This window comes from Ruditapes philippinarum, unplaced genomic scaffold, assembly GCF_026571515.1.
Source record: "Ruditapes philippinarum isolate M1 unplaced genomic scaffold, ASM2657151v2 ctg1341_1_1_1_1, whole genome shotgun sequence".
Classification (NCBI taxonomy): domain Eukaryota; kingdom Metazoa; phylum Mollusca; class Bivalvia; order Venerida; family Veneridae; genus Ruditapes; species Ruditapes philippinarum.
In genome coordinates, this window is record NW_026860555.1 from 223272 (window position 1) to 241955 (window position 18684).

The 18684-nt window shown below is 32.2% G+C and overlaps 1 protein-coding gene across 1 annotated transcript in view; it reads left to right on the forward strand.

Annotated features, from left to right (window-relative positions):
• Window positions 1-926: 926 nt before the first annotated feature.
• The window catches only part of LOC132760596 (protein mono-ADP-ribosyltransferase PARP14-like), a 92172-nt gene continuing 74414 nt past the window's right edge, over window positions 927-18684 (forward strand). Inside the window, exons 1-2 of the mRNA XM_060752604.1 lie at window positions 927-1195; window positions 16633-16736. Coding sequence (XP_060608587.1) covers window positions 997-1195; window positions 16633-16736 — 303 coding nt within the window. The 5' untranslated portion in view covers window positions 927-996. The remainder of the gene's footprint in view (window positions 1196-16632; window positions 16737-18684) is intronic.

The window sequence follows — 18684 nt, forward strand, 5'->3', positions numbered from 1 at the left end:
TTTTTCTCGCTGTAACAGAAAAGTACTCCTGGTCTGACAAGGAGCGAAACCCAAAACCATACAATACGATTTTTATTGTTTGTTAATTATATAATTAATAAATTATTGGATTAACCTCTAGCTGTAACTTCAAGTCCCTGAGTCCCTAATTTTACTCTTTACCTTTGTTCGAGAAGAATGCACGTGCCGATATTGAAGTGTGTGAGCCAGACGACGAGGAAACTAATTTAAATGCAGATGACTTTTCCAGTTACTTTAAAAACAACAAAACAAAGGGGAATTTATAATCTTATACTTCACAAAGATAACAAGTAAAAAGGCATTCCTTAAGAAACTCAGACAATTGGACAATTATGATGGATTGACATAATTGTTTTAATCTCTACATAATTACTTAAAACAAAATAACAAAACATTTTTCAAAACAATCTTAATTTTTTGTTTGCTTGGTTTTGAGTTAAATGCGCTTGAAAGTGACCTTAAAAGAGTAAAAAAAAAGAAGACTAAAAAGGTAAAATGGTGACCCTAATTATTTTATACATCTGTTTGTTTTAATTTTTTTCATGCAAAGAAATTAATATGCATTAGTTTGAATGTTCCTTCTTTAACCCTGTAAAATGCAGGAGACATTTTCATAAAAAATCTTACGATATACATGTATCATAAGTACTGTAGGTATAAATTGCCTCATCACTTATTTTACATGGCTAAACCTTTGGTATCTTTGTTTAGCATGTGCATTCTTTTGAGATAAATATTATTATTATTACACTCTATATACCAATCGCTTTTAAATTGATTTATTTGTTAGTTAACTTACATTTAAAAATTAATATCTTAAATGTAAAATTTTTGAACAACCCTTCTTGCGCAAGTTGTATGCGCAAGCAATCCCATAGTTTAAATGTAATTTCATTATGCGCAGTTTGGCAGTTTGTGTCGTCCCATTAATGGGCGTATAACACTGTATAATGAATTACCGTCAAAGACCTTTTCATGATGACTTCGGAAGAGACTTTAGAGACAAAAACTGTTTTGCTGAAGCAGGTTCCAACACGTGTTACTTCGGAATGCATTTCAACATACATTGATGGTAAAACGACTGAAGGAACAATAGAGAGGTGTGTTCGACAGACTGATCAAGATAGTGGTGAAGATTCAAATACGTGGATTCTACTTATGAATTCAGCGCAAGGTATGTTTTAATGCTCTGTAGTTTTAAAAATATTCTTTGAAGTGGCTATTTTGTTTAATTCATTCAATGTCTTAAACTGCACAATTAATTATAAATATAAAATAGGACTCCACTGATGGTCTTCAACATGACGCGCAATTAAAATATATTTTCAAGATTTGCCTAAGCCTTAAAGTTGTGTGTAAAATTTCAGTTCATTCGTTTAAAAAGTTTTTTTCTCCAGAATAATCAGTGGTGCAAAATTGCTAAAAATGAAAAGTGCTTTACATCGGCCTAACAATCACATACGATATTGATTTTATTTTAATTCTGAGCATATTTATTCATTTTTTTGTATTATTATTTTTTTCGTTTTAAATGCCGATGTTTATTTATTTTAAGTTTCACGATTTTAGGCCTTAAGAATCCCTAAAGAAAGTCCCAAACGGCAAAATTGAAAATATAGCAGGCTCGGTTTGGTTAAGCTTGTTCATGGACGGTACTGTCAAGTGTAAACTACCGTCCACGACTCCCAGTACCGGCTGGAGCAAAATTCAACATTTAAACATTGAATGGCAAAATTTTGAATTAAGACACATCCGCAGATGTGTTCATACGGCGGTTATCATAAAACCTTCAGCTTTAAAAGCGAAAACTCAGAATCTTCCTGAATGGTTCCTACTATAACATTGACGGTTCTCCCGCTCAAAGCGCTTACGGTTGCTAAGCGACATCTCACAATTTGAAACCTCCAAAACATATTTGTTTTTAATGATCAGATCCGGTTCGCGTATTGAAGGCGACTTTTGTGTTTTATAGATTTGTACTAAAATTGAAGAAACACAAGAGTCTTCTCCAAAACTGTAGTCCGGTTTTCAGTCGTACGAAACGTCTTAAAATTGAAATATTTGAAATGTAGATTAAAGTCTAATGTCATACCAGCCGTATTCATTTCTTTTTAATTTCATTAACTTTAGTATATGTTTGCTTTTTTACTTTCCGTGTTAAACATTTCGGATATAGCTTGCACAGATTCGGTATTATCTTTGCACAAATCGTGCGGTATTTTCACATTCCTGTGTTACGGGATATACACAGTGTATATAACTTATTGTCAAGACATAAAAGATATGATGTATTTGTTTTGAAACATTGACTCAGCTGGAAAAATTCAGAACCTGTCTGAATTTACGACAGCTATATTACCGTGTATATCAAGTTACATAGGACAGTGAAAAAAAAAACACAGACACTTGGTTTGTGGAGCTCCAAATAACTTAAAATCCAAATAAGTTGTACGTTTTGTCAATCCAAGCACCTTTTCAAACTTATACTATATACTGTGCCGCTATAGTAATGTGAGAGTAACGTTGCATTTTTTGTGTAGACAAAAGTTAACAATATTTGTCTTAATAGGTAAAACACGTTTTAGCAACCAATATAGTACAAGATAAAAAACAGAATTTTAGATGTCTCGATGGCAAAGTTGGCAAAGTCATTAGGATATTATACAACTGATTTTTTTTCACGTTTCGACCCTCACAAGTTGTCTAACTTTTTCTTTTTTATTGTTTCCCTATTTTTTTTTCATTTTTACTAAGGATGCAAATGGTAAGTTGTTATAATACATAATATGTTGAATATGGCGGTAATACTATTTTTATCCTGTGTGGTGTGTAGCATGTACTTGAACAGAGCACTAGTAATTCGTGTCATCTGAAATATTGTTGAAACAATTTGTGTATTCATTCCGTTGATTTTATACAGATTAATGTTGTACAAAAATTGCTAGATATTCCTTTTGAAAACAAAACAAAAATGTGAAATGGGAAGTTAAAAGAAATGAACACAGCACTTAAAATTTCCATCACATGAAAAGACAATGTTTTCTTATCACAGTATACAAATAATGGACTGTGCAACTGTATGTAGTTAACCGAGATTTAATATCGTGGAACCAGGCTAAAATTTAATTATGCGACCACCTAAAGGTAGTTTTGCATTTGGACAAAATGCATCGGTGTAAGAGCTTGTCATAAAACATCTGAATTTTTAAATATATCCATATGTTGACTTTTTGAAACTAGGAACCAAGTTCGTTTCGGAGAAAGTTATCTTTTTAAAGTTTTGTATTTTTCTTTTGAAATGATTTGGATAGAACTGTGCGGACTTGGTTCTGATTTTAAAAAAAACTTAAATAGCCGCTTTTTATATAGTAAATGTCACACGTGTGGTGTGTAACACCGCACTTTGGGGTCCAACGCACTTTGGGGTCCGATCCCAAAGTGCGTTACGTTCTTTGGTGTCCGACCCAGAGTGCGTTACGCCTTATGGGGTCCAATTTTGACCCCATAGTGCGTTAAACAGGTACATATTATTTTTAACATCAGACAAACCACATAAAAAATCAATCAATAAAAATTAATTTTCATGATGTTTTAAATGATATATTGTAATCAAAGCCAATCAAGGTATTAAATTGACGCAAAACATGTGCCCTGAATTATAGTATAATCAATAGGGATTTTAAATGATCTTGATAAGTTAGTGAAGAACTTTCATCAAATAAACAATTTAAATCAATTTATAAGCTCAAAATATTTTTCTTACATTTTCCATTTATTTTAAAAGAATGTAACACCTTTCATTAACTCCATTGTTTTTAGATAATTGCATCCTTTTTCCCGTTTTTTTATTAACATTTTATAGAAATATGATAGTCTTAGCAAAGACAAAAGTATAATTCCTGGGAAATGTAAATAAAACATTTCAGTAAAAAAATGTCCCTGATAAAATGTTGGAAAGGCCATTTATTTAGCTTATCTTAATTGACCTTTTCGAAAACATAGCTAAACACAGTTTTCCGGTACGTTACGGATTTAGCTCTGGGGAATTACACCGAATGAAGTACATAACACAATTACATGATATTTCTAGTTTCTATCATTATTTTACCGTTTAAGGTAAAAAAAAGGGATGTGTTTGAAATTTTTTTATAAAGATTGCTTAAATATCTATTGCAATTCTTTTAAAAAAATATTGTTTATAATAAAAATCAATAAAATTAAAACAGTCGTAGTGGCATAAATAAAGATATTTTCTGCGTAAACTTGTGTATCACTTTATTTTTTTGTATGGAATTATTCATACAGTGATATTTAATTATTTTCTTACAAAGAAATAACTGTTTTATTTCACATTAATTCAAAAAGGCCAAAAACATAGAGTTCGTTATTGCACTCCAATTAGGTAAATTCCCCAGAGCTTTGTACAGAAAGTACCGGAAAACGGCAATGAGCTAGGTTTTCGAATTCGTGAATGTGCCATTTAAGAAACTTGACTAGGTGTAGATGCGGCCTTAAGTAGTAGTAGTCCGTACAGGCAGTAAAACTATGTTAGTATATAGTCACACATTAAGAACGGAACTTCATAAAAATGTAAAGTTCTCATCGAGGGGTCTAGAGGGGATGGTGAGGTGTCAATCGCCTCGAGATTATAAAATTAACGTTTTAAAGGCCCATTTTTGCTGTTATTTGTATTTCTTAAAAGCTTCTTAAGTTTGGTGTACTTCTATAGCATACACAAGTTACTTATTGGCCAATTACCTGAACCATCTTTTTCATCTGTTGCTTTTTGGCAATGAGTACAGTTAAAGTTAGTTAGTATTAATATTTATACGGAAGTACAATACTACATTGTTAACATTTTGCTACTTTTATTACAAATTATTTCACATTTATCGCTAAATTATTCAGGTAACGAGCATCTTACATTTCTCTGATACCATTACTTAAACACTATAAAATTCATGTTTGCCCTTTCTAAAGAAGTATGTAAGATTTCCCATTAAGAAGCCTCTGGCGAACGGTTGTTACGGAACTAAATCATATTTAAATAATATCAAGATATTATATAGACGCAAAACATGTGCCCTGAATTATAGAAGAATCATTAGAGATTTTTAAATGCTCTTGATCAGTTAGTGAAGAACTTTCATATTTAAAATGGGGCACAAAATGGCACCAAAAGTTATCAAGTAAATGACTGACAAAGGATGATATTTTTCGCAGCATCTTTCAATTTTAGGAATTCATTTACAATTTATGTACTAGAGTACCTTGTTATATGAACACAATTTTTAGATATTTCAAGTGGTAAAATTAATGAAACTTTTATCACTTAAGCATCAAACAAAGTATCAACCGTCATCTTGAACTCCACCTCAAATATTCCAATGTCGCAGATCGAAAATAAGTCAGTACTCAGTATTTAATCAGAACTCAGTTGACACCTTCAGAACTCTGGCACCCAAAGTGCGTTGATATGTAGCAAATTTACGCACTTTGGGGTCGATTTCTCGATTTTCACCCCAAAGTGCGTTGGAACCCAAAGTGATATGCAAAGTGTAATGCACTTTGGTGTCTGACCCCAAAGTGCGACGGACCCCAAAGTGCGGTGCTACAGTGGTGTTTTATTTTGGTTAGATTTGATAACGGGTCTGATGCTTTTAATGTCTTATAATATTACTATGTTTATGCTCAAATTTGATGTTTTACCGATGGTCATTTGCTTATTGAAGGATTATATCGTTTTTAAAATGGGATATAATAAATAAATGCTCAAAGCATTATGAGCAACACTGTCTATATATAAATACGACAAACGGTGTCAGATTGCTGGCACAATACGACATCGACTAAGGTGTACCCGTCCTGTCACAGTATAAAATGAGTACTACCAGTGCAGACGTATTTGAATTTTCCTGTCGTTAATTTCAACAACTGCGCAGATCTAAACAGATATTCGTCAAGGTAGCAATTTATTCGCCCTTTATCAAGGTATTCAGTGCACAGCTGGCCATTCCTTCGCAGCCATTTTACGCGTGCGTAAATTCTTGTATTACACCGAAATTAGCCAATTGAACTTTGACCATGTTAACGGATAACAAAAGGACCTAAATAATATTTTACCACCTAAATGATATCTTATCCGCTTCTATAAAGTAAAATATGACTATAGTAGTTTGGCACATATCTAAGGTAGATCTATACCGAATATCAAGACACTTAAGTTTTAGGTTATGAGTTATGTACTAATTATTACCGACAAAACACAAAAGTCGCCTTCAAAACGGTAGTGAGGTCATCATTTGCACGAAAGATCTTAAAAAGTAAATACATTCCTAGAAATAATTTTAATAAAGATTCAAGTCTAATGTCACGACAGATGTACGCGCTGTAACTATAAAAGCTTTTGCCCGTTTCCTTACTGAGAATTTTTGGCCAGAGCTTTGCACAGATTAGGCGTTACCTTTGCACAAATCGTAGGTTATTTCACATTCCAGCGTTACTGGATATACATGTACACAGTGTAGATAACTTGGTATCAAAACCCAAAAGGTATGATTATAGATCTATTATAGATATTATAGATCTAAATATTTTGAATTTTTTAAGGAGAATCAGTTTGAAAAAGCCACACACGCACACACAAAAATTTATCTCTTAAGAGATACTGCTATTCAATGTGTTGTTTCATAACCCAGTATATATTTTTAATACCTATCATATGTTGCGGTTTGATATGGAATATCCGTCCTGAGGGGACCCGCCCATTTGGGCGGTAAAGAGACTTGCCGAGTTACCTCCGACAGGCGGGCCCCCGAGGATGGATATTCCGATTCGAAATGCACACATTTGTCAGATATTTTTTCCAGCATATTTAATTATATTCAATTCTAACACGACCCGCATTTTTCCGTATTGAACATAGAAGAACCGAAAGTGTGTATTATTTTGCTATAAAATCACTGTTTGACGTTCTATATTTAGATATGTGACGTAATCATTATACACGTGACGTAACCACTAAAAATATGACGCGCTGACAATAAGTACGGAAACAAATCAGGCGCAATTTAGCTAATTATCGTGGACTGCATCATTTATTTGTTGATGTCGTGTTAGAATCGAAATATTATATCGAAATCGGTGATTTTATTGCTTGATAACATCACTGTTTGTCGTTCGGATGCGCATCATTATATCACTCGGGCTACGCCCTCGAGATATAATTCCCCGCATCCGAACTCCAAACAGTGATTTTATTGAGCAATAAAATCACAGTTTGGGATATATTATTTCTTAATTATATTTTAAACTGTGTACCTTAATAAAACAATTTTTAATGGAAAATTTATGTCATTGTATCCGTTACTTTTTCTTACAACCGCGTATGAAATTACAACATCATTCATAACGGTAAAATTACGTCATCCTTAGCATGCTTAACATTAGTAATAAAACATATTAAAAATACCGTGAGGCTCAGCCGCCCATTAAGGTATAAACGTAATTTTAGTCTACCAGACTGAGGGTGGGGACAACCCTTCTACCCGGCAGTACTGGTGTTCATCGAATCTCATATAATCATCTGAACATTGTTTGATTGCTGTCAGAACACTGATAACACAGATGTTTTGACTGACAGCTTTAAGGCAGCATGAGTTCGATATACGTATTATAATAGTGATATACATATCATAATAGTTTAAATCCTTCATAATACTTAAAGTAAAGCTATTTCCTTCTACCTTGAGATATTCATTCTTGAATGCAAACTTACAGGTACAATTTAACGACCTGTATTTATAACCAAAATCAATCCGGATCATCCACAGTTGATATCAATTATTTCATAAAAACCCATCTTATATATTCTAACACTCCTCGTGATTTTGTGTAACTATACATAAAGAAGAAAATAAAAACATGTGTCTGCCAATAAACTGTTGTTAGGGACTACATGTTATTGCGGCTTTTATTTTTCTTCCTCGATAAGAATACGGCAAGAATAAAAACGCATTTTTAATGATATTTTCCGTTCTAATCATGTTCTCTTTTCATATGATGCTAGATTAGCATATCACCCAGGTTTGATCCATATCAGTTGACAAAAATTTGTGTAAGAAAAATCAGCGCCGATTCGTAAGCAGCGTATTGACGTCATCCTAAATATACAAATTCAGTGCATTCATAAAGGCGTCGTAATGACGTCATTTTAAACTGACATGGGGGCGGTTTGGAGCACTGATATAAACATAAAGTTGAATTGTTGATAATTCTTGAAAAATAAGTTGAAACAATTTTTCTTATTATTTCTTTTGTTTGATAGTTTTTATTACTTTATAGCGACTGTATGGTGCAAAATAGAACAGCGTGACACGAAAATCGGCAGCGAGGGTAATCTCCGCTCGAAAAAAACCGTTAATGATCTCCCTTATTTCGGTATTTGTCTTGTTAGAAACGAAATAATATCGGTCTGAGCGGTGTTGATCGACTACTTAACACCGGTTTTGTTTTGATGCTAAAAAATTAATCACAATCGCAACTACCCGGCCCTTTCCGTCAGTCTTCGGATAAGGACCTCGAACACAATAGTATAAATACACAGAAATTTCCTTTGAAGATCGGCGTTGTCTAAATTTCAGTATTGGAAATGTATTGCGCATATAATTATGATCAAATTATATTATTATTTATAATAACTGTTCAATGAAAACATCATATAAAACTATAACGAACCGTTTTAATGATTTGTTAAATTCTCCATCCAAAATGAAAGTACACATGTATAAACGGATGTATTCGTATGGAGTATTTTCTTGGTTGTATGAAAACCTTAGACCAATGAAAATACTCCGTACAAAAAAATAAAGAGGAGAGCACTCTGCAGAACAATTGCTTGCATTTAGATTTGAAATTTGACATATCGGAAAACGGTACCGGTTTGTTATAGTTTTATATGACGTTTTGATTGAACCGTTATTACAAATAATAAAATAATTTGATCATATTTATATGCGCAATACAAAAAAAATATTCATTCATTTCGAATAAACTGCCGTTTAGTCGGGTAATTTTGACAAAAACCCAGCGGTCAGGTCTCTGTCGAGTTACACTTGCAGTGACTTCGAGCTTAAAACTTAAAATGATTGTAATGACAGCTTAAATTCCTTTAAGAGTAATCAATTCCCTACCATTTGGTACCAAGATATTGAAAATTGGTGAAAAAATGTTTGAGTTATGGAGTTCATATTAAGAGGAGTGCTGAAAAATGAGAGGCGAGTTGCATACCTTTACTTAATATATATATCACTTTTTTATTTTTTGTGGGAGATGAAGGTTATTGAATTAAAAGCAAATACCAAATATTAAAACATGTTTAAAATGAAAATAGCAGTTTACATGGTTTTGAGAGGTAGGAGGGTGGTAGAGTGGGTGAGTCGGGGTGGGGGGGGGGGAGTTGGCCCGGGGGTAGTGACCAACGCGCCGAACACCTGTGGTAATACCCACGAGAAAATGGCGACTGCTGAGCCCCGGTAAGTACCTTATTATGTTAAATAAAGGTGACAAACGTTTCTTAAATCAAAACAAAACCTAGCGTATATTATGCGCGGAAGTTTTCTTCAAATGACAATACAACAAAGTGCATTATCCTATACGTTTTGTGGTTTTTGAGAACATTTTTTGAATTGTGCGAAAATTACACATGCAGCGGTAGTAATTCGTACGAAGCGGTATAATTTGGTACCAAAATAAATGAAAATTAGCTTTCTTTCTGCACTTAAGATACCAAATCAATCATTTTATTGACATCTGTTCTTGTAGAAGTCCATATAAAATTTTGTCCTATAAATGTTCTTAACAAGTGTATAGTAAGTAAAACGAACAATTTCTGGATAGTAAGTCACACGAAAACAAAATAATAAGTTTCACGCACAGATTCCAAAAGCATACATATACATAAAAGAAAGTTAAACTTCATATGTAAAGGGATAGAAAATACTTATTTCAATTGTTCAAGATCAAATATTTCACTTTTTGTCTATAGGACGAATGCTTATATATCAAATGAACTTTTGATGGGATTTTATATCACACGGCGCAGTATTGTTTTTCTTTTGCGATTGTAGTTATTTTACCTCTGCAGTGTCAGTGTCAGTTGTGTATTGGCCCTCATTTTACTGTAATTAAAAAAAGATGAACACATGATTGCTTGTTACTTGGTATGGTGATGTTTATTGACTGTGTGCTGATGTTTTTTATATGGCGGTATTTGTTACTTAATTTATGAAAATATATTGAAGAATTCGCAAGAACAAAAGAACTTCTAACAAAAACAACAACAACAACAACAAAAAGCATTGACACAATGATTCAAGTTATGATTAAAGGCACATTGAACCTCAGAAATCCCTATTGTTTTAATTCTTTAGAAATGTCAAACATGTGTTTTATAATGTATAAATAATGGATAAAACGCATGATAGTATTTAATTAGTCGCCGGTAGAAACCGGCGACTATATTTGTAACAGTTTAATATTATACCTATGGCAGGAAAATGTCTTAAAATCTGTAAATAAAAACATATGAATTACTGAACAATTAAAGACTACAATTGTTTTCAGTAATCTCAAAAATTCAAACATACAATAACGCTGCTCAATGAAATGAAATATTCAAATAATGACATCTTAAAAAGCAACATTACAATTTTTATAAAATGAATTAATGATGTATCCCTATGGATAAGTCATTAAATATAGGGATACTTTTACTTATTTCAAAGTGTCAAGCGTTGCTTTTTATGAAAATAAATTATGCATGATATTTGAAATGACACTTTAAATTATCTGGTTGTTTATACATTATGAGACTTATTCTATTTTATTATGTTATTTAGTTATAAACTATTTCTCCCTGTTTCTTTGTAAGAATCACGATACTACACGTTGTATGTTATTGTTATAAAATCTATTAATAGTAACAAATGGCTGATAAGACAGACATACAGGTATCTTGTGAATAGTTGGCAAAAGGTATAAAAGCTGATAAAGTACTAATCAAAGTAATTTTGTATGAATAATTACAAAATCTCGGTATGACGGTAGGGGGCCGGAATCGTATTGGATACACAGAGAAAACTAATAAACTATATTTGTGATGATAGTTTATCGCACTGAAAGGCAATTAAACGTTAACTATATCATAGAATAGAATATAATAGAATAATTTTATTTCACCAATCAAGGGTCATACTATATGGCATATATAATCACAAGCATAAAACATATGGCATGTAAAAAAATATATTAACCAACAAATTGTGTATTGTATGGTAGAAATGAAGACAATAAAGTGACTAAAGCTTAATTCGTATTATTGGAAAAACAAATAACACAGGCATATTAATGTCAAAATAAGAAGTAAATAAATAAAACAGTATACAAAAACAAGTAATTACTCATTACTCGTTCGATATTCAAGTACAATAATATACATTCAATGGTCTGACACATTTTTATTACTAATACTACCTAACATAAGATTATGTAACGACGGGAATATTGATTTCAACTAAATTATATATTTTTTCGATAGCGCATAAGAATAATATTTTTATGCAGACACCACTTTTACAGTAGAATTGCATTGTTTTATGCAATACTTAAGCATAATTATATATTTTCATAGTCACTTTGCAAATATTCGATGATCGGTAATTATTTGTCGGTAATTATCGTATTCTGAAGTAAAACATACGGATTTTAATGTATAGTACAACGGTATATGTATAAAGTAGAATTACAAGTAGAATAACTTTACAAGGCTCGTTGACAAGGTGTTAAATAAGTGCTAGAAATGAAACACACGATTTATCAACTGTTTCAGATAGTGAAAAGATATAATAAAAATCAATTAAACAGAATTTGTCCAAGGGTTTGCCTAAAATACGAAAGTGAGTTTTTTGACGAAAGTGAGCGAAAGTGACTTTTAAAATTGAATTATAGCGTTTTAATAGAATTTTACAGTAAAATTGCTGTTTGTAGACTTATATTATTAGCAACTAATTATATAAATTATAATAAATAACCATAATCATGATTTAATCACCATTTATTGGCCTAATTTCTATATACCAGTTCGCTTGCATAGAAAAATACGAAATATATGAAATATAGAGTTAAAATTGAAAATGTACTAAATTTGCAGTTTGTGGACGTATATTATAAAAAAATAATATTATTTATTTTCTAAATGAATCATTACGATGCTTTATAGTTTTATAACCCATTTTTTGTATAATTTCTATATACAATATCAGCGATCTTCCTTTAGCTTACATTGAAAAATACGAAAGATTCGAACTTGCGCCTACTAGGTTACAACTTCTTCATACTTACCACTGGGCCATCTAGCAGTATTAATTGATATATACATGTAATTATACTTACAAAAAAAATCGTTAACATTAATCATAATATATGTAAGTTATGAAAACTAACGAAACACCCCCCGAAAATTAATGAGTCTCGGGTAAATATTGCCAAACAATACTTGCTTATTTGATAATGATACCAGTTTCTTGACAAAATTGCTAAGCAAGTTTGCTTCAAATATGATGTTTTATTATAACATAACATAAATTTATTGCATAAAACTCTTTTACAAAGTTTATAGCAAGAAATGTGGCAAGTACATGAAAACATGTTTATGAATAAACATTACTCAACTTATTGTTCCTTTTTTCTTTATACACGAACCATTAAACTGATATTTTCTTTTATTTATGAAAAAATCATATTTTTATCAGGCGACTTGATGCTTTAGCATCAAAAACTTTACTTGTTACAACTGAAAAAGGAAGCGCTGAACATTAAGTGATGTGTCGTAAAGGTAGCGAAACGTAAACAAAGTAGTATTTTGACTTCCATACAAAATACTGATTCACTAAACTAAAGATGCAAAAGATAGTTTGAGTATGTTTTCGGAAACTGTAACAAATTGCAGATACTGAAAAGTAAATGAGTGTTGTAATATTTCCTTCCGCACATTTTTTTCTATATATCTAGTTCTACAGATGACGGAATGTGGGTTCCGTCTAACGGGCCATGCGGAACGTATATTGTTGAGTATCAATGTCTCATTTATTTATTTTCAAGTTAAGTAATCTTTTATGAAATTATATGAATACATGCATTATGAAATAATATGAATTATTGTTAAAATACTTTTTCGACATTTGTTTCTCTGTCACCGTAGACGGAACACACTTGCAAATTGGTAACCAAAAGAATAATAAAATAGTTTCGTCACATTTAAGTAAGCTATTGGAAACTGTGCGTGAAACTTACTATTTTGTTTTCGTGCGACTTACTATCCAGAAATTGTTCGTTTTACTTACTAAACACTTGCAAAGAACATTTGTAGGCTACAGACCTTCGAACAAAATTTTATATGGACTTCTACAGAACAGATGTCAATAAAATGATTTATTTGGTGTCTTAAGTGCAGAAAGAAAGCTTATTTTCATTTATTTTGGTACCAAATTATACCGCTTCGTGTGAATTATTATCGCTGCATGTGTAATTTTCGCACTATTCAAACATTGTTCTCAAAGACCACAAAACGTAGGATAATATTTTGAAATAGAGCTGGAAAGGTGATTAATATTTCGCATTACCTCGTAAAATGATTATTTATGTCCAGTTCCTTCAACACAGCTATTCTAGGCAGGCGTGCCTCGAATGTATTGTAAGCCCATTTTGTGTAACGGTCCGTGTTCTTTGATCTTTGACCTTGTACCTGCGCGTCAAGATCCAAGTCGGACAAGATTTCTCCAAAACGTTCACTCTTTTTATCAATTAAAGGTTTTTCTTTCTCCATAAATCCATGTCAAAGTCAAACAATTGGAAGTTGCCAAATAGTCCGATTGTACATCATTTACAACTTCTTGTCAGTAGACCTATGTCATTAAAAACACCACCACGCTCAATTTTCAATTAATGTCTGCGAAAGGAACAAATCATCCTGTGTAACATTTTTACTATTTAACGTAGTATCCAAAATGTCCATATTATTTTGTTCTGCAAAGCAAAAGACAATAATTTGGCACTGAATAAGGAAAACTGCAATGGCTAAGCGCTAACGAACGTGATTTGTTAATTTTTCGCAGGGGTTCACTATAATTACGTTTTCAGCGAAGGAGCAGAGGCACCTAATGGGCGTATTTCTATGTGTATTTCTAAAAATATTTATATTTTTAAATAAAGCGAATATTATAAGAGAGCGTAAATTTCCAAGAAAAAAGTCGTGATGATCATGCGATGTAATAGTTAAAGTACATGAAACGAGTTAGTTACGAGGATATAACACTGGCTGGGGTGACATCAAGGGGTGTTTCTGCTAAAAAAATGTCGAGGCCGTTAGGCCGATGCAGCTTTTTTGCAGAAACATCCCGAGATGTCGCCCCAGCCAGTGTTATACCTCCGTTATTAACGAGTTTCATATACTAGTTTCATATACTATAACTGTTTTATCGAATTTTTTTTTTTTACAAAAAAAAAAAAAAACAAAAAAAACATAAAAAAAACAAAAACAAAAAAAAAAACGTGCATTTCTCTCTCTTGTGCCCTTTCACATTTTCACCTCTATTATTATTATATATTGTTTTTTAAATTTTTTATTTTTTAATTTTTTTTTTGCTACTGGGAATGTTCGTTACCGCTGCCCCATTTTTCAGTGAAAAAGAACTACATTGATATATACAAGGTGCGAAAAAAACTCAACCGTTATATAGCAGTCGAGTTTTTTTCCTATATGAATCAATGAAAAAACTGGACTGCTATATATCAATACAGTTTTCAAATGCTCATTGAAAGTGAACTGAGTAATGGGCTAACTAAGAACAAAGAAAAAGTTCCAAACCATGCGAGAATAAACACTCGGTATCAGCGCAAGGGGCTACAACAAGTGTCAATCATGGAAATTAATCTCGACGTTCCGCCTCGATTAATTTCCTATGATTGTCCCTTGCTGTCGCCTAATGGGTAAAGTCCTCGTATGTATTCTATAGCTAATACATAAACACTGGTTAGTAACTACATGTATATGCGTCTGTTAATTTTTCTCCCTCGATAGTTTACAAATCTTTTAAAACAACAAAAATAACACAGTTTTACTGATATTTTCCGTTGTTACAATGTTTTCTTTTCATACAATGCTAAAATAATATCTTACATACACTAACGCCACAGGTTTATTCCATATAAGTTCATAAAATTTATAAATTATGAAAATATTACGCCAATTCGTAAGCAGCTTAATAACGTCATCCTAAGTATTTCAACTCATTCATAAATGAGAAAGAATAATGTCATTTTTAACTGACAAGTCGAGCACTGATGTAAACAATAATCCATTCTGTATGGTGTCCTATTTCCTCCGCGCGACAAATTTAAGTAAATTTAAGTATTTAAGCTTAGTGTTTTAGATTATTTTTGCACATTCTTTACATGTCTCCGCCCTCTTTCGTCACGCGACATTGATTGACACCCCGAAACGCCAAAATCATGCCTGTCGATCGGCGATGTCTGATTGACATGAACGAAAAAAAACACCAAAAACAACCCATTAAGTATATGTTAGTGTTCACCCTTGCTGTTCTACAGAAATAAGAAAATTCGACGGGAGCGATAGCAATAGGAGAATGTTTCTAATTTCTGTAGAACAGCTACGGATGAATACTAACATACTTACTGTCAAGCTTTATTTGGCCTCATTATTATTCACTTAATTACGTCACTACGCGGTTCTATGAGGTACTATGAAAAATAGAATGCGACTATGGACGGAATTCGATATAGTATCGACTTTTGTACTTCTATGAAAATTAACATAATTTTTAAGAAAAACAGCGTTTCATTGAATGACAAATAAAGTTTGACACTAAATTTAAGTAAAGAACAAAAAAGTAATACATTGTAGTAATTTCCCTATAAATTCTATGTAATTTAAACTACACTACTCCAATTAAATAATGATACTCGGTGGCCCATTATTACTTCTTTAGCCAATCTTATTGTTAATTATAAGCAGAAACCGGGTTTATGTATTTTGCTATTTTGTACCCTGTATCCAATAATAGCCGTAAGAATTTGATTTGGACATGGAGCTATCTGTCTTAACCCCAAAAGTAATATTATTCAATCTCCTATCAAAATCTGGATACAAAGTGATCCCTCGGATGCATTAATCACAACAAAATAACAAGAGAACTGCAGACTCGCTTTGATCGAGTCTGTACATGAGGGATAATGAATATGTGCAACACCCCTCACGCCCATTAGCACCGGCTTGAGCAGTACTCAATTCTCAACACTTAATAGTGCTGACATCAATGATCCCGAAGGACCAGAAAAATATAACAACACTGAAGTGAAGTACGGGGCAACTTTTTACAGCTGCCACACAGCACTTGACACCTGCTGTTACATACAATATCAATGAGTTATGGGATTGTACAATTTGTACTAAGTAAATATAATAATATAAAGAGTTTAAGCTTCTTTCTTAAAATAATGCAAATTTTTTTAGCATCTTCTTCACATTTATAGCTGTTGACGATTTAGTGAACGAAGAGCATGAAGGGGAATTTAAAAACATCAGCTTTGAAAGGGCAACGGATTCTTCACTACCGGAAGGATGGCTTATTGAATCGGTAAATAGCTAAATTAATTACTTTAATTTAAACTCATCTCGATTTACAGAATTGTAGTAATGCTCTTGGAAGGTGAGAGGATATAGTCACAGTCTTGTCCGTCATACCGTCACACGGAGAATAACTTGAAAAGTATTTAAATAATTTCATTTAAACTTCACACAGTGATAGAAACCAATCAGAGGAAGTGCAGTGTCTAAGAATCATAACTCTATAATGCTTTTAAAAAATTATCTACCTTAAGTTAAATGCTTGTTCGGTGTTTAACTTATAAACCATCACTGGTATCTCATCTCATTGAAACTACACAGGAAAGTGAAAGTACACTGTCAAATAATCATAAGTGTTTGAATTATGTCTCTTTAAAATACTTAAAGTGACATTATGCTCAATGTTTCTTGTTAAATGAAGCTGAATTTACTGTATATTTCAAAATATTGACCCAGCTGTTCACTCGATACACACCATTGGCTGTTCAATAACATATGCGTGATGATAATCTCCCTTTATGTATTTTTAATAATGCTTGTCCGGAGTACAACTTCTAAACTGACAATAACTTTTCATAACTTAGTGTTTGATTTATCCCCCCTTATGATACATAATAATGCTTTTCCCAGGAAATAACTTGAAATGTATAAAAATAATTTTATTTCCACATCACACATTGGTAGAAAGGTGTGCTGTTTTAGATGTATACTCAGTTGCTTAAAAAGGTGTGCATTTGGTAACTTGGAAATTCTGTATATTTCCATGACCAAATATTGTCAAATTTGGTATCAAAATTTGCAGAAATATACTGACCACACAATGGTTTGATATGTGATGACAATTGATTAATTTTCAGAATATCGCCTTTGTGAGAGAGGTAAATAAAAGTTGTAACTTACTGTAATTTATTACCCTTTTTTGTGCAATTACGTGATTGTTAATCCCATCTCGTAAATGTGTCAACGAAAGAATTCCAGACTGTATAGAACTAAAGTTAATCCGCATATACTTGAGACTGAATGATCAAATTTCAATTTAATGTAACTCATTTTATAGTCAAAACATTTTTACATTTTTATAGAACAATATGCTTGAAAAAATATATAGATTTTCCCTGTAATCTAGTGCACACTTTCATTTGCAATTGAGTATACAATGCTACTTTGTTTGAAGTTTTATCTTCCTTTATCAAACTTAATAATGCTTGTTACACTTTTTGGTTAATATGTTTAACTTAAATCCATTGACCGATGTCTGTAGAATTAGGTAGGAACAAACCTCGTATAGTCTTTTAACTTTGGTTCTTTTGGTTAAGATCAAAATAACTGATTCTTAAAATAGATTTTTACACTTTTGCTCATACAGCTTTTATTTATTTGCTGATTCTCATATTTAGCATGAAGATACTTTGATGATCCTATATTCTTTGTGAAGTAACTGCACAGGTCCGACAGTTAAAGGTCTAGGTCATTGGTTGTAAAATTGATTTCTATACTTTTGCTGATACAGCCTGGTTGGCTCTTTCTTATTCAGAAGGAAAATATTTTGGGTCGTACTATAACTTTGGGTGAAGGAGAACTGGTCACTTCAAGCTCAAGGTACCAGACTGACAATGTTTTTACAAATTTTGCACACGCAACCTTTATTTATTTATTTATTTATTTATTTATTTATTGAAATCTCTCATATTTGGGTAGATACCTTGGGCTGTCATCTAACTTTGGGTGGAGTTAAGGATTACGGGAGTCCCCGTCATTGGTGCAAAAATTACGGTGTCCTTATCGTGCCATTTATTATGTCGTCCAGCGCATTTAAGGGTCGACGCACAACAATGCAAAATGACATAACGACAATGCGATATGACGCTCGACAATTTGAAGCGACACTCGACAACGCGAAGCGGCGCTCGACATTGTCAAACGAAATATCGCGATGTCGTTTAATAATATTATGTTAA